The sequence below is a fragment of the Carassius carassius genome, chromosome 1 (assembly GCF_963082965.1).
Source record: "Carassius carassius chromosome 1, fCarCar2.1, whole genome shotgun sequence".
In the NCBI taxonomy this organism is placed as follows: domain Eukaryota; kingdom Metazoa; phylum Chordata; class Actinopteri; order Cypriniformes; family Cyprinidae; genus Carassius; species Carassius carassius.
In genome coordinates this window covers 27,410,104-27,434,333 of record NC_081755.1, presented here as the reverse complement: position 1 = coordinate 27,434,333, position 24,230 = coordinate 27,410,104, and the positions used below count along the sequence as shown (strand labels likewise).

At 37.3% G+C, this 24,230-nt stretch overlaps 2 protein-coding genes across 3 annotated transcripts; one reads left to right on the top strand and one right to left on the bottom strand.

The window, feature by feature from the left end:
* Positions 1–17: 17 nt before the first annotated feature.
* On the bottom strand, positions 18–4,037 carry LOC132143574 (prohibitin 1-like). The gene is given in 8 exon segments (XM_059553929.1): positions 18–763; positions 1,618–1,713; positions 1,790–1,906; positions 2,719–2,861; positions 3,037–3,198; positions 3,353–3,444; positions 3,446–3,453; positions 3,945–4,037. Coding segments are annotated over 8 exon segments (909 nt in total). The 5' UTR covers positions 4,023–4,037; the 3' UTR covers positions 18–550.
* Positions 4,038–5,687: 1,650 nt separating this feature from the next.
* LOC132143566 (major vault protein-like) lies at positions 5,688–22,867 on the top strand. 2 transcript variants are annotated; one of them, XM_059553919.1, is made up of 17 exons: positions 5,688–5,815; positions 7,327–7,493; positions 8,332–8,527; positions 8,805–8,928; positions 12,269–12,400; positions 12,633–12,727; positions 12,964–13,200; positions 14,041–14,166; positions 14,991–15,185; positions 16,016–16,242; positions 16,460–16,657; positions 16,779–16,923; positions 17,776–17,987; positions 21,851–21,967; positions 22,058–22,184; positions 22,272–22,460; positions 22,610–22,867. In XM_059553919.1, exons 2-17 carry the CDS (start codon positions 7,357–7,359, stop codon positions 22,733–22,735), a joined length of 2,583 nt encoding a protein of 860 aa, XP_059409902.1. In that variant the 5' UTR covers positions 5,688–5,815; positions 7,327–7,356; the 3' UTR covers positions 22,736–22,867. The 2 variants fall into 2 exon arrangements, with proteins under 2 accessions (XP_059409902.1, XP_059409893.1); XM_059553910.1 differs by having other exon boundaries at positions 14,988–15,185.
* The last annotated feature ends 1,363 nt before the right edge of the window (positions 22,868–24,230 follow it).

Below are 24,230 nucleotides of genomic sequence, written 5' to 3'. Positions count from 1 at the left end.
AGAGGCATTCAACTGTATTTTCGATTTAGTATAAAGGAATAATTGTTTATTGATCTTTATGAGACAAGGGGCGTTCCTTCTGCCACATACAACAAAAACACATTCAAACCAAAACACAACACAGTCGTTCTCGCAGGAGCAGAGGGGGAGATTGATGTCAATCATCCAGCACTCACTACTCATGAATGTACGGTTTAACTTAGCTTTACAAGGTACTTAGATCAACTTCTATGTATATCAATTTAACTGAAATGGCTTAGCCAAGAAAAACATTACCACATGCAAATATATGCACCCAAGCACATATACACACACAGACTCTTCCCCTGGGTTTCCCCTTCACTCTTTCCAAATGCTGAAAGCACCTTGTGGCAGTCTACACTTCTAGGACTAAAAGAGAGAAAAACACCAGGTATCTTTGTCTCTATAAAATTTGCCTTTAGGCTGATCAGATAGTTTCATGGTTTCTACAGACATCCCCATTTCCGAAAGTAGCCCAGCTTAGAGCAGAAGAAGTGAAGTGTGTGTGTGTGTGTCTCTAGTTTTCCTATCAGTGTGGTATCTGAAGGAGTGTTCCCTGTCCAGACGGGAGGTAGGTAACATTGCGAGAGCGGCTGAGCTGGAAGGCGATGTCCTCCGCAGCCTCCAGCTTTCTCAGCTCCACCAGGCCATCACCAGCTACTGCCAGAGAATTAGCGATCAACAGCGCAGCCTGAGAGTCTCCTTCTGCTGATATAATGGTTGCCTGCTTCTGCTGCTCTGCCTGGGACACAAATACAAAGAGAACGTTAAATCACCTGCTGCTTGTGGGCAAATAAAACAGTAGTTTTAAGTTTTATAGGTTAGAATTTATATTTTTAAAATGTTAATATTAAAATCTCTTTGAAATGCTAAAAAAAAAAAAAAAAAAATTATTATTACATAATAAACAATTATAAACAACTATTTTTTTATTTTATTTTTTGTTTTTAAGAAAAATACGTATGAAAAGGATACTTTAAAATGACCAAAAGTGACAGTAGAAACATGTTACAAAAGATTTAAATAAATGCTGTTCTTTTGAACTTTCTATTCAAACAATCTCAAAGCAACTCTTTTCAACATTAATGATAATAATAAATGTTTGAAAAATCAGCGAACTTCAGAAAACACATGTTCAATTGTAACAATATTTCACATCATTACTAATTTTGCTAGTTTTAATTAAAATAAATGATGACGTGTTAATGACAATAGGAGACTTCCTTTAAAATTATTACATTATGCAAACATTTGTACAGTAGTGTATATGTAAAGTGTGGAAAATACAACAATTATTTTGCTATTATTTTAATATAAGAAATATTCCAAACTATTTTGGGTTAACTGATGATACATTTTCCACCAAGCAAACTGCACATTTTATTTAGTTCATGTTTTTGGTATTTGATTCTATGCATCACTTACAGCACCGAGTCAGATTATTATTCTTACAATTCTATTTAAACCATTTAAATATTGGTGTACCAAATAGGTTTGGAATCAAACTGGAGAGTAGCTCAGTTTCAATTACAAATCTCTTTTTATTCACATTTGGGCAATATTCCCTTTGGCACTAATACATTTTGAGGCTCTTACCTTTTCTACAACAAACCTGGCTCTCTCAGCGTCCTGCTGTGCAACCTGCTTCAACTCAACAGCCTCGGTGAACTCCTTGCCAAACGTCAGATGTGTCTGAGGGGAGCGAATGTGTAAGGGTCAGTCACGGCAGTGAAGAAAAACAGAAACAGAGAAAAGCAGAGGTCTTTACCAGGGAGACGTCATCTAGAATGAGGCCGAAGGTGGAAGCTCTTTCTGTCAGATCCTCACTGACCTGCCTGGACACCAGTTCTCTCTGAGTGATGAGCTCACCCGCATCAAAACGGGCCTGGGGTAAAAATCGATAAACATCAAAACTACATTTAATCCAAGTGTTCTATTTCATCTCTTGTCCTGTACATACTGCCCAACACCCAGCCCTGTGTACACTACCGTTCAAGTAGTTCAAGATTTATATTTTTATTTGTGTAAAACGGTGACATACTTCTATAATATTAAATTAAATTAAATGTATGCATTTAGCAGACGCTTTTATCCAAAGCGACTTACATTGCATTCAGGCTAAAATTTTGTTTTGTGTGTTCCCTGGGAATCGAACCCACAACCTTGTGCTGCTAACGCAATGCTCTACCACTTGAGCCTTTAAATCAAAAACATGAACAACAAACGTGTGCTTAAAGTGTGTTTTTCATTTAGTTTTTCCTATTCAGTTTATTAAAGTTCTGGAAATTAAATCGTAATTTTTTTCAAGTGTAACCGTACAATAAAATTATATTTTTATAATAAATTACAATCAATACAGATGCTGTATTAATTGCGCTCCAACATATTTGAGTACCCCACTTACAATTATAGTTTTATGGTGGCATTCATTTCATAAATATGACCTAATGAATATACCATTACTATTATCTATGCACAGTTTAATATTTGTGTGGAAAGTGATACATTTTTTTCCAAGATCCTTTGAACAGAACATTCAAAAGTACAACATTTATTTAAAATATAAACATTTTGAAATTTCATAATTTAATCCATCATTGATGAAAAAGAAGTATTAATTTCTTATTTAAAAACAATCTTGCTAACCCTTTTCTGAGGGTTTACCTGTTTTGACAGTGTGTTGTGTGTGATACTCACCACTACAGACTTCAGGACCTCAGTGGTGATGGAGGGCAGCACTCGCTCATCATAGTCCTCTCCGATGCTGGTGAAAATCCGCGGCAGCTGTGTAGCAACTGGCCGGAACAGGATCCTCAGCGTGATGTTGACATTCTGCAAATCTGAGAGGGACAAAGACAGACCCATTGTGCAGTTTCATAAGTTTTATTAGTAAAGGCAAAAGCATAAACATATTGTAATACGGAGAGAAAGAAAGATATAGACATTAAAGAATAAAATGAGGAACAGAAGCCAGACAGAAACAATAAGAGAAATAAAGACGGAGGAATGATGTACCTTTGCTACCAGTGATGACAGGCACATTGCGTGGACGGGACCTGCAGTCAAAGATGATTGGCTTCTGCACCCAGGGAATTAGAAAGTGTGTGCCCTCCCCTATAACAGCATCCTGAACACCTCGAAACCTGTCGAAGATGACCGCCCGGTGTCCCGCATCCACTGCAATGAAAACCCCCACAGAGTTAGACAACAGCTCTTCAAATATACTGGCAAAGAAACACCTGGCTTTATATAATAATAATTTTATAAACTCAAAACAATTATGAAACCGTTTTATTAGGTACATTACAAAGCAATTTAGCAGTGAACGTACCATTGAAAAGTGCAGAGTTCACTACACCTCCTCCTATGGCCAAGGCCAAGCCCAGCTTTCCAATGGACTCGAAGAGCTTCGCCATAGCAGCAATGACAGTTCTGGGGACAGAAGCAGATTCATCTTAACCATCTCTCGTGCATGTAAAAACCCTTAAATAATAAGACCATTCTGACTGGTTAGCCTCGACTCGACCGTAGTGACACTGACATGAAAGAAACGTGCTGACCTGTCCTCACTTTGAGCGGCTCAGACATGGAAAGCGAAAAGCATTGGTAAATAAAAAACCCTTAGTTAATAAACTGTCCTTGTAGAATAGGTATTGGCTAATACAATAAATTACATGAAGGAAAAATCTAAGAGGGACTAAAATAATACCGTTGAAGCAAAGTGTATTTAATTAGCCTGCTACACGCTAATGCTGCAACTGACATGCAATCAAGAGCCGCTGATTGCACTTTAACCACCAAGACCAATCATGCTGGTTTCTCTTTCGAAAACGCCGCATTATTATTATCGGACTTTATGTAAAGTAAATAAACACCAAGGCTATATTAAAATAGCGAAAGTCTCTTACAACATGAACACTCACCAACAGCGCTGTTAGATCACAGTGACCTCCACCGGAGCCTACGCATAAGAAACACATGTGGAGGCGACGTCTGAGCATGCGCGGAACCTTCAACATAGACTTCTCTGATTGGACAGAGCGACACAGACAAGAACGCCCATTTGAGTTACGATGACTCTTATTGGTCAACGTCTGCTCGTTGCTTTACTAAAGACTGAGCAAAAACATGTGGGTGTTTCTTAAACTATAATGGCACGGTTAATGTTTTGAAATGTAACTCCCCCTAACAACCAGGAACAACAACGTCCTGTTTGTGATTTTGCGATGTTTAAAAGGGGTTATGCATTGCCTTTGTTTTATTATTTATTTTTACTGTTCTCTGAGGTCCTCTTATAAAGTGATCAAGATATTTACACCAAAAACATTATAATTTAGGAACTATGGGCTATTTTCTGTCCTGTTTTTAACCATTTTCATCAGAACACGGAAGTAAACACTCAGTGTTGTCTAATAGTTTGACAGCTGCTCTGATTTAGGTTTAAAATGCATGAATACTGAGTACATATCAAATGATCTGTAATAACAGACAAAGCAATCGTGAACCCATAACACTTGTGTTGAGACATTACTGTCGGATCCAATACAATCGGCACAGCATCGTCTTTTAATTTCAATCTTTCTGAAAATCCTCTGTTGAATTATGCCTTGTTTGTACACATCTTTTGCTTTGACACATCTTATTCACCAGCACCTGACCAATTAATACTAGCACTTACCTATTCTATTCTATTCTATTCTATTCTATTCTATTCTATTCTATTCTATTCTATTCGTTTTGGTCTAATTTATTTAAAAACAGCCTTTCTTTGTGTACTGTGTTAGACTAGTACTTGTATTATATACTGTTGCTCTCTTGTTGATCTGATTGCTTTTATTGGTCACCTCTTTTGTATGTCGCTTTGGATACAAGCGTTTGCTGAATGATTAAATGTAAATGTTTGTAAATTAATCCCCAGTGAACAAAGGACCAAGTTTTTGCTGACACAATCCCGAAACTTCATTAAAAATAATATTCAATCATAAAAATTTTATTGTTTGCTTTCTAGACCTGCATTTGCCTCTCTTGTTATTTACACGACATAAGTGAATCGGCGGGCGGGGCTATAAAGACAGTGACGTAGAAGTGGGCGTTGATATTCTTCTGCGGAGGCGGTGCTTATCCACACTATTACGTCATAAAGTGTCACATTCCTCAACCTGTCATTTTGGCAGATTGGCTTCAATATAAACTGTTTTAAGACTAATACAGAAATTTTGAGTTCTGAAGGGAATTTGGATTTTTCAGTTCATGACTCCTTTAAATAAAACCATAACATGTCACACAGTCAACTTTACAAGGAAAATTAAGCCTTTAAAAAAATTATACCACTCTAACATTACTAAATATTTCCAATGTACTGTTTTAGCTCATCTGCGTAACCTCTGGTCTACCATAACGTTGATAAAAACAAGAGAACGTTTTTAGAGCTGTTTAAATGGCTAGTAGGACTATGGATGCACACTAACATGAACTCTCTATATGTAGGCTATGTATATAAATTATGTGGATCATGCAATGGCAATCATTTGATCCCAATGTTACAAAGCGAACAAACAGGTGGTTGATTTAACACTTAGAAATACAATGATTATATATGTGCTGGCCTACATCACGATCTATAATTTCAGCTACAGTAAGCCACGTGATGCAGTGACTCCTGCTCCGCGAAATCCCACTCTGGGCCCCCTCCTTCCCGGGACACACCTACCAGCGCGAGGTACTATAAACCAGCGCACAGCAGTCACACTCGTCTGACGGACTGCCAGCTTTAAAGACGCATTCTTCTGAAACTGTAAGTCTCGTTTATGTCGCAAGTTTTTTGAAGACGAGTCTTGAAAGGATAAACTGCATTAGGGCAGCTAGATTCATCTTAACTTGCTTAGTTGTGAATGTTATTTAATTGCGTCATGATGAACTAATGAAGATGTAATGCACGGAGGACGATGCATTTTTATAAGCAACGCGGAAGTAGTTTCATTTGTGATATCATTAAGCTTATACTTTTCTGTCCTGCCAACCTTTAGTCAGTTCTTTCCGATGTTTTTATCGTCACTAAAGTAATGCATTAATGCAGTTCTGTAATTTCCGCGTTCATCCTCAGATTACATGGTTTACTATTTGGTGCACAGTGAACGTGTCCAGCCCACGCACTGGCGTCACAGTATGCGGAAGATTAGTTGATTGACTTGAGACAAATGCGTTTGTTTTATGGGCGTTCGTATGCGTAAATGTACATATTAAAGCCGAGAAACACAAATTTTATATATATATATATATATATATATATATATATATATATATATATATATATATATATATATATATATATATATATATATGTTTTTTTTTCTGTTCTGAATGCAGTCATAAATAATAAAACATCCGCTTATGGTGTTTTATTAGTTATTTCAAATGTTAATTTGATCACACTGTCAGCCAAGGCCAGGTAGAATGTGTAGAAGGATTAGAAGTTTTGGAATATTATATAGCATTAAGACGGAAATGTGACTCCGCAATAATGATATTATGACTGTATATTATAACTAAAATCAAGTCTCAAATTCACACTGAAACAGTTACACTGTTACTGATAAAGTTCTAAGATATAAATATAATAGCTAAAATTATGCCATATTTTTCTGCCCGTTGTAACAAAGTTTGCTTAATTTCAAATTAATATGCTCTTTGTGACTTGGTAGCACCTAATCCAATAATCCTTTGAAATTTGCATGGCACCAAGTGACAAATTGAAAAATATACTCCAGAGAAAGGGGTGTCCATTGTGCACACACAAGCACAGTTAGATTGCGTGGTATTACTTCATCTTTAACTGAATTTGCCAGATAAACTACCTGATATCACTAGTAAAGGTTAAGGGGCGATTCAAGTGTTGGTCAACATTCTTAGAGGTTGATCTAACAATTGTGTTGCTGTGTATGTGTGTGTGTATAAAGCTACAATTTAGATTTGACAAAATCAAGGACTTTTCAGCATTTTATCAGTTATAATCCCAGACAACAAGCTAAGTGTTATCACATCATGAATTTGTCCCAAAGAGATAAGAAGCTGAGGTGTGTTCGCTCATGAAATCTTATCCTGCTCACCATTATATCATTGGATTTTTCATGCAGAATAAAAACTAACACAGACAGAGGAAGCTTTTTAAGGTATCACGTAGCAAATGGAAGACAGCATAAATGATTAATCACATTGTAGAAGAAGTAGTCATATGCACAGATTATCACTATATCTCTGTAATTTTACTGCATTTTGGTCACTAATCTCTACATTCCTCCAAATTAGAGTTTGTGAGGAGTACCGGTTGGAAGAAATATGGACGCTGATCAGCTGCTCGGTGCCTCAATCATCAGGATCCCCCCTCACCACTACACCCATGTGTTGGATCAAAACACCAATATTGCACGGGTGGAGATCGGCCCTCTCACCTATATACGCCAGGACAATGAGAGGTAACCTGGCAATAGACCTTGAAATACAGGTTCCCATTGGGTTTTTTAGATTTTATGTAAATTGATTTTTAATTTGAATGTAAACAAGGAAATTTTAGTGGCTAAACTGGGGCATTATATGTAGGGCATTTGCAAATTAGGAGGCTGTCCGGTTTCAGGCTGTGATGAAAGAGAGAGTTGCTGGGATACGTGGTGTGTAATTAAGCTGAATTCAAACAACAGATTATATGAACTATTTATTAATATGGTTTAGGTCGATGTTCTATATTTCATACAGTTAACTCTATCAGTTTATATTCATCTCAAGCTTTCAGTTATTTTTACAAATACAAATCACTATTTTAGTTCAAAAGTTAAGATTTAATTAAGATTTGTTAATGTTTTTGAAGGCAGTCTCTTTTGCTTACCAAGACTGCATTTATTTGATCAAAAATACATTGAAAACAGTTATATTGTGAAATAATATTTAATTTTTTACTATATATTTATTCCTGTGATGGCTGAATTTTCAGCATCTTTACTCCAGTCTTCAGTGTCACACGATCCTTCAGAAATCATTCTGATTTGCTGCTTTCTTATTATTATCAATATTAAAAACAGCTGTGCTGCTTAATATTTCTGTGGAAACTGTGAACACGTTTTTCTTTGAGTAATGCAAAGTTTAAGAGAGCAGCATTTATTGAAAGTATTTTGTAACATTATATATGTCTTAACTGTGACATTTAATTAAATTAATTGCATCCTTGTTGAATAAAAGTCTGAGAAAATGTACTGACCCCATACTTTTGAACGATCGTGTCTGTGATTCTCTGAAGTGTCTGTGATTCTTTTCTTTTAGGATTCTGTTTGCCCCTGTCCGCATGATCATGGTGCCTCCCAGGCACTATTGTGTTGTGCTCAACCCTGTTGCCCGAAATGATGAAGGCCAGGTTCAGTTTGATGCATCAGGTCAAGCTAAGCTCAGACATGCTGACCTGGAGATCCGTCTGACCCAGGACCCGTTCCCCCTCTACCCTGGTGAAGAGATTCAGAAGGTATGAAGTTGAGAAACATGTTGCTTTGCAGCAGCTTGTAGCTTAAGAGCTCAGACTTGTGGGTAGTTTCAACAGGTGGTGGTTTCCATCAAAAAAAAGTGGCAAATCTGTGTCACACCTATGTTTTTTATCAGCTCATGTTGACTAGATCACAACGAGCACCATTTTGCAGCAGATCTCTTATCGTTATTTATTGTAATGATTATTATTTTACATTCTAATATAATTATCTTCTTATTGTTATGAAACACCTGGTCTACTTCTCTGTCTCTCACAGGATGTGACGCCACTGCAGATTGTGTATCCGGACACAGCCCTGCGTCTGCAGGCCCTGCTGGACTTTGAGGAGGATGGAGGAGAGAAGAGGGTAGCAGGAGACGAGTGGCTGTTTGAGGGACCAGGTACCACTGCCGCACAACTACCATTAGCTTTACAGGGTTTTGGGTGCCAACCTGAACTAGTTTAATTGCTCAGAGCAATTGACAATTTAAATTGATGAAGTTCAGAGGGAAATAAAAGCAAGTCAAGATGTTCCTCATGGTGCAATGCTACAGTACATAGAAGAATGCCCCAATGTTTTTTTTCCTACACATGTTGAGTAAAGCCCAAATAACTTTCAAGAAGATTTTTCGCTTATTTAGTTTTGTCTGCATTGTAAAATCCGATAAGTTCAGAAAACTGAGAAACATTTAAGTAAACCAACTCAAAGATTAAGTTAATAGAAAAATTCATTTGTACTACACAGACATGTTAATTGCAGTTTAATTGAAATATTGATAACTAACTCATTGATCATATCGTCTGCATATTTTGCTTTATGGTTAAGTACTAGCATGCGCTAATGTAACTATCACTATATACGTGCATTTATATGTTAAGCAACATTTTCATTTTCTTTTTTTTTCATTATGCGTTTATAGTCATTCATCATACAGTCCATCATACAGTTATACAATGATAGTTCAGGAGTTGAATGAAGGGCAATAGCACCAGTCCAAACAAAAATCAAGAAATAAAGACAATCAACATACTTTCTCAAGGTAATTCAAAAGAGGGGACCAAACATGCCAAAAGTCATTAGACCTCCGGTGTAAATCACAGGTTAGTTTTTTTAAAGGTAGATATGTGGCAACTTGACTCAACCACATATTGACGGAAAGCAGTGTTGGGAAGGTTACTTTGGAAATGTAATAGGTTACAGATTACAAGTTACCCTGTTTAAAATGTAATAGTAGTGTAACTTTTTCAATTACTTTATTAAAGTAATGTAACTAATTACTTTTGAGTACTTTTTGATTACTTTTCTAAATTTGTGAAAATTAAAGAATAATAAATAAAAGCATATACATCAACTTAAATACAGTTATCTAATAAGCATGTGTCGTATCCTGTGTAATAAACTCCAGAAACATTGGTGTTTTTTTGAAACTGCTGTCTCTTTGTATATGATGATAGTTTTCTCAAAATAAGTAAAATGCACATGAAGTGACACAGAGCAGTTCTAGAAATGTGCTCGTGTACTCCTATACTGAGGCAGCAGAGGTTGAAAACACTGCGAGCTTCAGTAGGCCTATGTGTAATAAATGAAACCATGTCTTTGCCATTAATTTACAGGAGGGGCTGAAAAAATTCAGACTGGAAAATTCTAACTCATACAAACAAATTCATGGACAAAACTATTTTTTGTATGGACCTGACATAAAAAAGGTTTAAATCTTTAATTTGGGGACATGCAAAATAATTAAAAGTTCTCTCCTGAACTGCACCTTCACTTCCATGTTTCTCTTCAGTCTCTTTATTTTGCCCTGTTATCCATCTCTCTCATGACTTTAATACTCAGGATTGAACAAAACTATACTTTACAATACTCTACACTACTACAATATCTTTATAGAAAATCCAAATATTGTACATGAGTCATGTTCTTCCCTTACAAAAAATTACTATGCTTTTATTAGCCTATATAAAAGTAAAATAAGCTTGTTTTTTTGTTTTGTTTTTTGAAAATGGATTTGTATTTATTTTTAAATAAATACATTTGTAAAATAATTTTACATTTTTGGTTATCACAGTTAAACAATAGTAACCATTTTCTCTGGATTTATAGTTAAATATTAAAATTTTAATTTTCGTAAGGGTTGTGTTGTTGTCTGTCCTATAGCTCCCCCTAAAGCTATAAAAAAATCAGATTTTTTTTTTCAGATAAATTCCTACTGTAACATTACAACAGATAATAATGATGTCCTTTATATAGTATTTTGAGTGATGACTGATGAGCAACGTGGTGCTGCTTGATTAAATAAATAAAAAAACAAAGACAAAAAAGCATCTTTACAGATGAAACTGACCTAAAACCCTGAACAGTAGTTCTGCTTCTCTGCTCCAGCAGATCTCTCTCTCTCTCTCTCTCTCTCTCTCTCTCTCTCTCTCTCTCTCGCATTGATTACTCTGAGTCTGATCCAAACCGTTTGGCGGAGGCGCGGAGAGCGCGCGAGTCATGACTAACACTTCATTCGCAAATGATCGCTTTAGTACATTCGGCAGGTAATTATACAATAATGATATTAAATAGTGGGGCAAAATCGGCTGTCAGGCCACCGGGAATTGTCCCGGTTCTCCCGGTGTCCAGTCCGCGCCTGATTTCCACAGACACGCAGAATGTGCAAGTCATATATTGCATTTTTGGGGCTTAATATTCACAGACACTAGTCGATGTCATGTTTTGATTCAAGTGTACTGACCTACTTTTGATTTAGTCATCCAAAATGTGGCATATTGCGTCCGCGTTAGGCATTTCGTTTTTATGACTGGATTCTACGAACCAGACTGTATTTCCGCATCCCGGAAATTATTAGGGCGGTATGTCTCAGAATAGTCAGTGCAATTTGGGAAAGAAATCAGTTAAATCTGTATGTGTGTAAATATTTAAATGTAATCCCCTTTGTAATCGTAAAAAATTTCATAAGTAACTGTAATTTAATTACTCATTTTTTCTTAGTAACTGTAACTGTAACAATAATTTTGTAATTAAATTACGTAATGCCGTTACATGTAACTAGTTACTGCCCAACACTGGACGGAAGGGACATGACGAGTGGACCACAACAAAAGTATACATTTTCTTGCCAAAAAGGTACAAAAATGTAACACACATTCTTGATCGTGGTTGAGATGTAATTCAGCTTTACAGTTCAAGAGATAGATACTTGGGGATAAAGCAAAAGATTTACCAATAATCTTCTGAACAGCTTTATGTATTTCTTTCCAGTAAGTCTTGATCATATCACAGTCCCAAAACACATGCATGACCGTACCAATATTTGAAACGCAGTTGGGAAGCATTAGGAAAGATCTTGTGGAAGCGAACCGGCGTTAAATAAGTCCTGTAAATGAACTTGAAGCTTTGCTCATGGTTTGATATTGATGCGCCTCTAAAGTAGATGCCAGAACAGGCCGAAACCCAATCCTCGTTACTGAGATTAGTTCCAAAATCTTTTTCCCATACTAGTTTCAAAGTATCTAAGGAGGAGGAACCGACATTAGACAACATGGCGTAAAAAACAGAGACCCTATTTTTAAGAGAAAATGAAGAGTACAGTTGTTTTCTATTTCATTTTCATGTGTAAATTGAAAAGGGGAAATGCAAGCTACTCTCAATCACAATAAAGTGCACTGCATCCTTCGTAATGTATGCCATATACTGTAAGATGTCCAACCTGGAGAGTGTTTTATTTCCGGCAGGGACGTACATTCCCAGGAAGGAGGTGGCGGTACTTGAAGTCATAAAGGCCACGGTGATCAGAGAGAATCAGGCCATTCGCCTCCGAGCACGCAAAGAGGGCCTGGACCGCAGTGGAGTCCAAAGAGTTACTGGTTTGTGAGATAGTTCACTTTCATGACTTACTCACCCTCGTGTTGTTCCAAACCTGCATGATCTTATCCTTCTGTGGAACACAAAAGTTAAAAAAAAAAAATGTCAATACAGTGGAAGTCAGTGGCCTTTCAGTGGCTAATTGCCTTTCATTGTATAGGCAAACATAGTTAACAGTTCATATTTTGCATGCATATTCAAATACATGTGGCTGAAATTGTGTGTGTGTTTCAGGCGAGGAATGGCAAGTCTGTAAGGTGGGAGCTTATCTGCCTGGAGCTCATGAAGAGGTGGTGGATATCATCAATGCTTTCATCCTCACGGACAAGGTACCCTCTTCTGTCCCTTTCCCTATACTTCCCAATAGCATGTGTTATTTCTCCATTCACACTTTAAGTAGACAGGTAATAAGAGATTGGGGGGTTAATTGGTTCAACAGAAAGGTTAACGTATAGCACATAGTGATTAAGGACCAAAGCTCTCTACTAATGAAGTCACAGTTTCAGAGCACAATTTTGCCCCAAGCTTAATTCTCAATGCCTGCTTGTCATTCCCCGTTCATTAGAATGCTCTGCATGTGCGTGCTCTCCGTCCGTTCCGTGACGCCGGGGGCCGAGAGCGGCGCACCGGAGAAGAGTGGCTGGTGACCGTGGCAGACAGAGAGGCTCACATTCCCTCTGTGGCCGAGGAGGTTGTCGGGGTGGTGGACGTAACCACTCTGAACAGCAGGCAGTACTGCGTGGTTCTGGACCCCGTGGGGGCTGACGGAAAACCTCAGCTTGGACAGAAGAGAGTGGTGAAGGTGAGCGAATCGTTCTGTGGTTTCAACGCATTTAATGTTAAGTGGCTATTACTGAAACCCATCATTATACTGAAGGCTGCTGCGCAGGATAAACAGGGGCCTAATATAAAACTCTCAAGTCACACTTAAAAGTATATGAATGAAAATGACATCTGCAAAACTTTTTTGCAGTTTTTGGCAAAAATAAATCTGATGCAAAGTGTGCAAGAGGTAAAGGTTACAACATGTTAATCATGAGCATGTGTAACAAATGTTACACTTTGTTTTTTAAATATAACATAATCACTAATACTGATGAATATATTTTAAAATCCCATTTATTCCTGTGATGCAAAGCTGAATTTCCAGCATCATTACTCCAGTCTTCAGCGTCACACGATCCTTCAGAAATCATTTTAAATTACTCTAATACAAGAAACATTTCTAATTATTGTTTAATATTTTTTATGGGAACATTGATACATGTTTTCAGGATTCTATGACAAATAGAATTTTTTATTTTATTTTGATTGCAATGTTTTGTAACATTGTTCCTCAAGTATCTTATAGCTTTTAATAATATTTAATTTGCCATATTATAATCTAATGCCCTGAAAGCGCATAACTTTTTAATCATGGCTAATGTATGCAGACATTTTACTTTTTTTTTGCTCTTTCTCTGCTCTTTCAACCTAATCATAAAATACTGATTAATACTCATCAATGGCTATTTAGGTTTCATGTTTTATGTTAAATCCACTGTAAATTCTAATAGAACCATAAATATAGATTTAAAATAACTTTGCGATGTAAATTTCAAATGTAACTTGCACTGACTCTTTCTGTCTGGTGGTCTCACAGGGTGAGCGTTCGTTCTTCCTCAGGCCAGGAGAGCATTTGGAGAACGGCATTCAGGATGTATATGTGCTGTCAGAGGAGGAGGGACTCGTGCTGCGTGCTGTCGAAGCCTTCATAGACACTGAGGGGGTAAAGGACATGTTTGATCATCCGTAATCAATTACTAAAATCACTCATTTAGTACATAATTAAATAGAAATTGAGTGTATGAACAGCTGCATGTGCAGGTTGAAGGTGTTCTGAACAACTGCGGTCTGCAGTAGAGAAAAAGAAGAGCGCTCTGATTCATTCAAATAGTATTCAAACAAGGAGAGAAATGAGTGAAAATGCAGGGTGTGGACCTAGACTAGGCTGTTGGAGATTTCAGAACAAAAGAAGACAAATAGAGAGTGGGTGTATTGTGTTTACAGACGTTACCTGTTTCACTGGGTGCTGCCGTTGCCCTTTAGTTCATATAACTCTGTCAGCATTCCTGAAATGTTTGAGAGAGTGCTTTTTCACCCACTTGATTTTTGTGTTTGTGAACTAGGTTTGTTGTTTAGGGCGCTTATTAAAACTAATAAATTGCTGTGTCATAAATTTGTGTGAACAAGAAGAACTTGATTCTGGATCAATGAACATATTGTGTGAACATAAATCATCATTTAACTGACATTTAGAGCACTAATATGTCAGCGGATCACTTCCTTCATTAAATCATTCCCTTTTTCCCCCTCCCCATTATGAATACTTTAATTCCCGTCCTCATTTTTTTTTTGATAAATATGATTTTTATGCATTCCCGATATGCATTTTTTTTCTATTCATTCACCTTGGCTTATGCACACAGTCTGATCGTATGTCACTTGTGCTGCAGTGTCTGTCCCCACCTTACACTAATGTTTGCCATTGTTACTCCTCCCTCCTTCTTTCTCTCTTCCACCCCACCTCCCCACTCCTCAACGCTTCAGCAGGAAGAGGAAGATGAAGAAGAAGGGGCCAGCCGAGCCAAAAAGAAGGGAATACAGCGGCGTCCAGGTGACCGTTGGATGCTGCGCGGCCCAATCGAATACGTGCCGCCCGCCACTGTAGAGGTGTTGCTTAGACGAGATGCTATCCCGCTGGATGAGAATGAGGGCATTTACGTCCGAGACATCAAAACTGGAAAGGCAAGATTTGACCATTAAGACCAAATGCATTCTTTAAATTTCTACGATTTCCAAAATCACATTCAAGTCTTTTTTTTTTTAGAATAGTCACATGGGAAGACTAAAATGTACAACTTAATTTGTTGTAAAGTGTGCATCTAATGTCATCATAATTTGATTATAAACCACAGCGGAGGGGAAGATTTTTTTGTGAATATTGGCTGTTCCACACACACAGCTCTCATATAACTTCAGAATATTAAAATAACAGATATATCATTAAAATAAATAATATTACAAATATTTTAAGGTGTCCTTGTTACAGTCTAATTATATATTTAAGTACTGAGTAATATTTATTAACTACATGTAATTACTATATGATTAGGGTTTGGTTTAGGGTTACTTGCATGTAATTATGCATCATTTATTGTTATTATAATAGTAAGTACATGTAACATGAACAAGGACACCTTAAAATAAATTTCATGAATAAATACATTTTATAAATTTTAAAGTGTAGCTATGACAATCATCCAAAAATCGAACTTTTGTGTCAGACAGACAAAAAAAATGATAAGGGTTAGGAAAAATATTTTGGAAATGAAATTTTGAGGTGAAATATTCCTTAATCTTTTATTTCAGTTTAGAAAATGTAACACAATGACTGTAACATAATAAGGCTCAGTCTCATGTTTCTTATTGAAGGACTACAGTGTAGCTTGAGTTTTATTAATTGAATTAATATTGACGAACCCAAACAAGCTCGAGTGTAAACGCTAAAACCTCAGAAACAGCATCATGAAATGAAAGTGCTTTATATCCCAGCTGACCTTCTGTCTGCTTCTCAGGTGCGTGCTGTGATTGGCCAGACCTACATGCTAACGCAGGATGAGGAACTGTGGGAGAAAGAGCTTCCAGCCAATGTGGAGACTCTTCTGTCTCAATCGCTAGCAGACCGCTCGGAGCGAGGAAGAAACATTGCACAAGCCGAGAGAGATAAAACCAGATTGGTGTCCTATCGTGTCCCACACAATGCGGCTGTGCAGGTGTATGACTACAGAGAGAAGAGGGCCAGGTATGTAGTAGTGACAGACATATGGTTATACATATAACATCTTTCCTAAAACTTATAGGTCCATATTTTAGTTCTGTGGAATTCTTCATAAGTAGTTTTATTTTTATGACTTATTACTTTTTGTGTGTGTGTGTGTAGTTAATTGTTACATTGCTAAGTGAAAAACTTAAAATAATTTCTCTTTTCCATTCTCTTTCTCATTCTGTTTCTCTCACAGGGTGGTGTTTGGCCCTGAAATGGTGATGCTGGGACCTGATGAACAGTTTACAGTTCTTTCCCTTTCCGGAGACAAACCCAAACGTCCTAATGTCATCAAAACCATTTGTCTCCTGCTTGGCCCAGACTTTTGCACGGACATCATCATCATCGAGACGGCCGATCACGCTCGCTTGCAGCTGCAGCTCTCTTACAACTGGTTCGTTGTGTTTGCGTCATCTAAAGCCTTATTAGAAAATGTCTCCAGGAGTAAAAATGAAGTGCAAATAAACAAAAGGCTGATCAGAGGAGTGAGCTCACTTTCTTTCCCTCTGTGTCAGGCACTTTGATATCAAACAGCCCACTGAGGCGGCCAAGGCTACAGCTCTGTTCTCTGTGCCAGATTTTGTGGGTGACGCGTGCAAAGCCATCGCTTCCAGAATCAGAGGAGCCGTGGCCTCAGTGCAGTTTGATGATTTCCACAAGGTATGTGACACACCTTCAGAGATTTATTGCTCTGATACCTCTCTTTGTTTAGTGATTGTAAATGTGGCAATTAAAGTTTACACTACCATTCAAAAGTTTGGGGTCAGTAAGATATGTATTTTTTAAGATTGAATACAGTGCCTTTATTTAGCAAGGATACAATGTTAATGTGCAAAGTTACAAAAAAATCCTGCTTCAATTAAATGCTGTTCTTTTGAAGTTTCTGAAAAAAATGTATCAAGGTTTCCACAAAAACATTTAGCTGTTACGACATTTTTAAGAAATATATAGAAGAAATGTTCTTGAGCAGCATATCAGAATGAAGTTTTGTGAATGATCATGTGACACTGAAAACTAGAGTAATGATGCTGAAAATCCAGCTTTGACATCAGACGAATGAACTAGACTTAAAATAGCAAACAGTAATTTTAAATTGTAATAATATTTCACAATATTACCTTTTTACTGTATATTCATTAAATAAATGCAGGTGAGCATATAACACTTCTTTCAAAAACTTTATAAAAGTCTTACCAACCCCATGCTTTTGAACAGTAATGTATAATGTCGTGTTTTTCTATATTTTACCCGTGTGTCCATGTGTGTTACAAACTGCTTTGAAAGCGTTTTAAAACTCATACAATACTGCAGCTCCATTTGTTATTTACTGTAAAGCTTTCATGTTGTGTGTTTCTTGATTTGTTCATTTTCCATGTATGCTTAAGCCCCTAAAAGCAAAAAAAAACGTCCCAAAGACATCAATTCAAGAGTGAACAGATGATGATTAGGATGTGACCAGGCTTGTTTGTCTTATGTCTTTGCTCGGACCTTATGCATCTTTTCCTCTTTCAGAACTCCAACAGGATCATCTGTTCAGCTGTCTTTGGTTTTGATGAGAAGCTTGCGGTGCGGTCCAGCCTGCGCTTCAATCAGAACGGGTTAGTTATCAGCAGCGTGGACATTCAGTCTGTGGAGCCGGTGGACCAGCGCACCCGCGACGCCCTGCAGAAGAGTGTGCAGCTAGCCATCGAGATCACCACCAATTCACAGGAGGCTACTGCACGGTACAAACCAAACACAGCACCTTACTCTCTCTAGCATTTTTTATTTCAATCAATTATTTAAATATTTAAATTCTTTAATTTACATATAATATTAATAATTACAATTTAAATCCTTAAAATCATAAAATTTCTTATGTTACAGAATTCAACATTACTACGTACTTTTTACTATCTCAGACAAACAACAGACAGATTTAGCCAGATTCATTTCCAGTAAGAGTAGTGCAGTGGCTGCGTCATGTTACAGTCAAATGTGTTTGCAGAACTTTTCAGATCCAGGCTTCAGATGCATCCGAATATTCAAACCTTTCAGCTTTTCTAATCAGAACTATTAGATTAGTGAGAACCATGGTGAGATTAACCAATATGTTCAATGTGCTAAAATGTCAAATATACAACAAATATGACATTTAAGGTAAATTTAAAGTACATTTAAGGGTGGACGGTCCTTCTCTGTTGCAGCACCCGAACCCACCGCCAAGGTCTGCTCCTTCACCAGCTAATTTTAAATCGGTTCTTAAACGCTCAGGGAACAAATTACGATTAGTATATTGTTGTTTTCTGATTGTATTTTTTTTCATGTGTTTGTATTTTATACACATATCTATACTTATTTTACATACGTGCCACTAGGGGGTGAAATGTATGGAAGCATATGGGTAGCAATATTCAATTTGGAATGTAATATGCAAAATGACAATGAATTTTGTATTTACATTTACATTTTCCAATACATTTGTGCCACATTTGGTGCAAAATGAAAATGAAAATTAAACTACCGTATTTTTCGGACTATAAGTCGCACCTGAGTATAAGTCGCATCAGTCCAAAAATACGTCATGATGAGGAAAAAAAACATAAGTCGCACTGGACTATAATTCACATTTATTTAGAACCAAGAACCAAGAGAAAACATTACCGTCTACAGCCGCGAGAGGGCGCTCAATGCTGCTCAGTGTAGGCTACAGTAGCACTGAGCAGCATCTCTGGCAGCATAGAGCGCCCTCTCGCGGCTGTAGACGGTAATGTTTTCTATTGGTTCATTTCTCTTGGCTCATTTCTCTCGGTTCATGTCAAATTAATTTTGATAAATAAGTCGCACCTGACTGTAGGTCGCAGGACCAGCCAAACTATGAAAAAAGAGCGACTTATAGTCCGGAAAATACAGTACATAATTTTCATTTGCCATTTCATACACTAGTTTTAATCTGTAAAATGAATACTAATTTTAACGCTTTATAAGTTGCAAAATTAAAATGAAAATGTGTTACAGAAATGATTAGATATGTATAACATGTTCAAGCAAAAACTGTGGCAAAATTATCATTCAAATGCTATTTTTCTTAAATGCATTAACTCTCACAGTCAAGACACTTACGATTGCATTTTCATTCAATGTCCCGCAATGAATGTAGCAAAATTCAATTAGAATCAGAAGCAGTTTTCGTAAAAAATAGGCTAACGATTGCGTCATAACCAGCGACTCTCTGTCGCACAGTAGAGAAATTACCGTATGGACAGCAGGATAGGCTCACAGGCAATCTTTTACTGTCTATGAGGCTAATCGGGGGGACGTGGAGGCATAAAGTCAAGGGAGATAATTAATCAGAATACTTACCAAAATGTGCTCCTGTTCACGCTCGCCTTCTCTGGAAGATTCGGTGGGTGATTCAGATTTCTCTTGGCACAGCGATTAGAAGATTTACAGGTTGCTCGCGTGACATCTACATCATCAAGCTCAGTTTGAGTCTGCGCAGTACGCCCGACTCCCAGGAAGTGCGTGCTTCTATTTGACTTCATTTTTCTCAGTTGAATCCAATGGGGTCACTGTGTCTTTTACTGTCTATGCTCAAGACTCAAGAAGATTCAAGTGAGAGAACATGGACAAGACAGTTGGTCCGTGTACGACGTCATAGGTTTATATCTATGCGTGTACGTTTTGATCATGCTTTGATCTGATTGGTCGAATTGCTCCACCTTCAGCTCGGTCTTTTCATTCTTTCAGGCAGAATAAGAGTCAGTGCGAGTGTGACACTGTAATGTCTGAAACCACCGCTCACTGTTAATTAGCATAATATTTTAATCAGATGTAGCTGTGCACATAATTCGTGCTGCTGCGACCTGCAAATTATTGCATAGGTTGTAGTATTGTATGAATATTGTCCCACTGATAAATACAGTGCAAATAGTTCTGTCTCTTTGGATAAAAGTGAAGTGGAATGAAGTGTAAAAAAAATCAATAATAGACTGAACAGTTCCATGTCTGTAACGTTTACCACTCTCATATTTTAAGTCATAAGCCACTAGGTATGTGCGGCTGTAGACGGTAATGTTTTCTCTTGGTTCTGAATAAATGCGACTTAGTCCAGTGCGACTTATATATGTTTTTCCTCGTCATGACGTATTTTTGGACTGATGCAACTTATACTTAGGTGCGACTTATAGTCCGAAAATTATTTTTTTATTATTATTATTTATTATGAGAGTAATTGACACAGACTAGAACTTTATTGTTTCACCAAATTCAGCTCAGATCTTCAGACTCGTCTGACTCGTGTTGCTGTATAACTGGCCAGACTTACCTTCCCAAAAAATCCTATTTAATTTTATTTCATAAATTTAACTATATTTATTTCCACTTCACTGTTATCCAAGGAGACAGAACTATTTGCACTGTTTTTAATATTTATACAATACTATAACCTAGAAATAATTTAACGGGGTCTCTTGTAGGTCTCAGCAGCACGAATTATGTGCCCAGCTACATCTGATTAAAATATTATGCTAATTAACAGTGAGTGTAGTTTCAGACATTAAAGTGCTTCACTCGCACTGACTCTTATTCGGTCTGAAAGAATGAAAAGACCGAGCTGAAGCTGGAGCGATTCGACCAATCAGATGAAAGCAGCGTTTCAGCTCCGCCCACAAGTGCGAATGAAATATTGAAGCCATAAACCGAAATTATCAAAACGTACACGGACCATGTCTTGTCCATGTTCTCTCACTTGAATCCTCTTCTTGAGATTTGAGTCTCAGACCTTCTGCAAGTCCCGCCTTGTTCACGCAGTGATTGACGTGTCGAGAGGGGGCGGAGACGTGATCGGCTTGGAATGCATTTTCAATGTGCACATTGAATTTTGCTACATTCATTGCGGGACATTGAATGAAAATGCAATTGTAAGTGTCTTGACTGTGAGAGTTAATGCATTTAAGAAAAATAGCATTTGAATGATCATTTTGCCACAGTTTTTGCTTGAACATGTTATACATATCTAATCATTTCTGTAACACATTTTAATTTTAATTTTGCAACTTATAAAGCGTTAAAATTAGTATTCATTTTACAGATTAAAACTAGTGTATGAAATGGCAAATGAAAATTATGTAATTTAATTTTCATTTTCATTTTGCACCAAACGTGGCACAAATGTATTGGAAAATGTAAATGTAAATACAGACATGCATTGCCATTTTACATATTGCATTGTCATTTTGCATATAACATCCCAAATTGAATATTTCTACCCATATGCTTCCATAGAAATGCAGCAATCGCGTGCAAATATCAGCGATAGTGAAAAGCTTGATGGGAATTTTTTCCTTCACCTAATTCTTAGACTCACTGAATCTCTCAATTAAAATAAACAATCGTTTCCTCTGATGTTTTCTTCAAAGGTACACTATGTAACTTAAAATGTTCTTTTGCAAGACAGAGAAAGTTTCATTTATTAACTGTTAGAGTGCCAAAAATGACATAGTGTAGCTTTAAAAAAGACTTAAACTTCTGTTATTCCATCAGCTTCCCCTATTTTTCCTATGTATTTGTTCGTCATGCCTATTTACATTAATTTTCCTTCTTTCAGACACGAGGCAGAGCGTCTGGAGCAGGAGGCTCGGGGTCGGCTGGAAAGGCAGAAGATCACAGACCAGGCAGAGGCAGAGAAAGCCAGGAAGGAGCTGCTTGAGCTGGAGGCTCTGAGGTGAGTTCACTGCGAGGGCCAATGCTATGCTAATGTTTGTCTGCACATTTAAGGTTTTGACGGTCAGTAATCAGTGTGTGTGTTTCCCAGTGCTGCAGTGGAGAGTACAGGAGCGGCGAAGGCTGAGGCACAATCGAGAGCCGAGGCAGCTCGTATACAGGGAGAGGCAGCGGTCGAAGAGGCCAGACTCAAAGCAGAGGCTCAGAAAATTGAGGCCGTATGTCATCCAGACTATGCTAGTTCTCATCTTTTTCTATTTTTACCCTGTTAGGTTTTGACCATTTTCCTCTCCTCTGTGTGTCAGGACGCTGAGCTGGCCCGTCTGTGTAAGGCGCGTGAGGAGGAACTGAAGTACAAGAAGGAGATGGACCAACTGGAGGTACAAAAGCAGCAGAAAATGGCAGAGATTGAGAGCTTGCGCTTCAAGCAGTTGATGGAGAACCTGGGCACAGAAACCCTGAAGGAAATGGCCCGAGCCGGGCCCGAACTACAGGTAAGCCAGCATTGGGATAGCAAACGAACATCTTTCTTTAGTGGCTTTGCATCACAAATGCTTTATGGATGGATTAAGATTCTGCCGTTTTAATCTTTTGTCAGTGGGATAAAATAACCCAATGAAACATGTACCATGTTTTCTTCCAGGTGAAGCTCCTGCAGTCTTTGGGTCTGCAGTCTACTCTTATTACGGATGGCTCCTCTCCTATTAATCTCTTTACTACTGCAAATGGGCTTCTCGGGGCTCTGCAGGGCAAAGGACAGGATGAATAAATAAAAACTAGGAGAGACGGAGGTTAAGGGGCCTTATACCACTTGATATGCATAAATAGAAACTGTGATGCTGTACTCTGTTACTGTTTTCATTCTTAATAGCTATTACAGTAAAGCCATGGAAGTACAGTACAGCATCATGCCGAAATGTTCCTATAGTGCCTTAAACAATTCAGTTCAACCAAAAGAGCTTTCTGAATTAGTGTCTAATAATACCTCAAATATCAAATAAAATATTTTGCATCGCTCATCAGCGCTCTTCATTTATTTCACTTCATAAAATGAGATCAAATTTTAGTTAGAGTATTTATAGTTTCGATGCTATCAGTCATCAACTGTGAGTCAAGCCCTGTGGTGTAGAGCGGATCCCGGCTGAAGGATCAAGCAGACACAGAGAGCCATAACCATAACACTCTCAAGTTCATTAAAGGAAGATGGATCATTTTTTATACCACAGATTCATACAAGAACATAAATGATGTCCTGGGGCTGGACATCCAATCGTAGTAATCAAAATGTTTGTTTTTGTGTGTGTGTGTGTGTGTGTGCGTGCGTGCTTGTTTATGCTACATTGTGGGGACCAAATTTCACCACAAGGCTAGTAAAAATTTACATTTTGGTGTGCCCAGGGAAAGAAATGATTAAAAATAGTAAATTATGTTTATCTGAAAGTATAACAATGCAAACAGGTTTCTGTAAGGGGTAGGGTTAGGGTTAGGGGATAAAAAATATTGTTTGTTCAATATAAATGTAATATAATTCTATGGAAAGTCCCCACAATTCACAGAAACAAACGCACTGCGCACATGTGCATGTTGGTGCTGCCATATAGTGTTTTTTATTCATTTTATTCTCTCGTTCAATTTTCTATTGAAAATCTTACATTTTAGACGGATTACCCATACGCGTTCAGTCTTTGCAAAATATTTATCAAACCCCAAATTAGAAAAAAAGAGAAATAAAAATGACTTCAATTTGTTCATGCACTAGTCATCAAATCTAGTTCAGCTCAGTACACTTTCAGCGGGTTAAACACATGTGATGGATGACCTTGTGGGCGGGTCTGTCAACTCAACTGTGGTAAGACTTTACAGCTTTATGGACGTTTTGATACAACTCTTTGTAGCTACATTATTACGCCTGCAGGTGGCGACATTGCAAGTGAGTCACTTAATCATTAACGAATTCGCTAAACACTGAGTCGTTCTCTAAGACACATCCGTTTTATATATATACATATACATATATATATATATATACATATATATATACATATATATATAGATATGCATATATATATACATATATATATATATATATATATATATATATATATATATATATATATATATATAAAAACCAAAGCTGAACAAAACCTTAGAATTGTCAAAAAAGGTCTCCAATATCAAAGCATTGTTTAAACATCATAATCATTTTCTCTACAAAAACCAGATTGATTCCCTTTTCAACTACTGCAACAAGGACTAACTTTAAA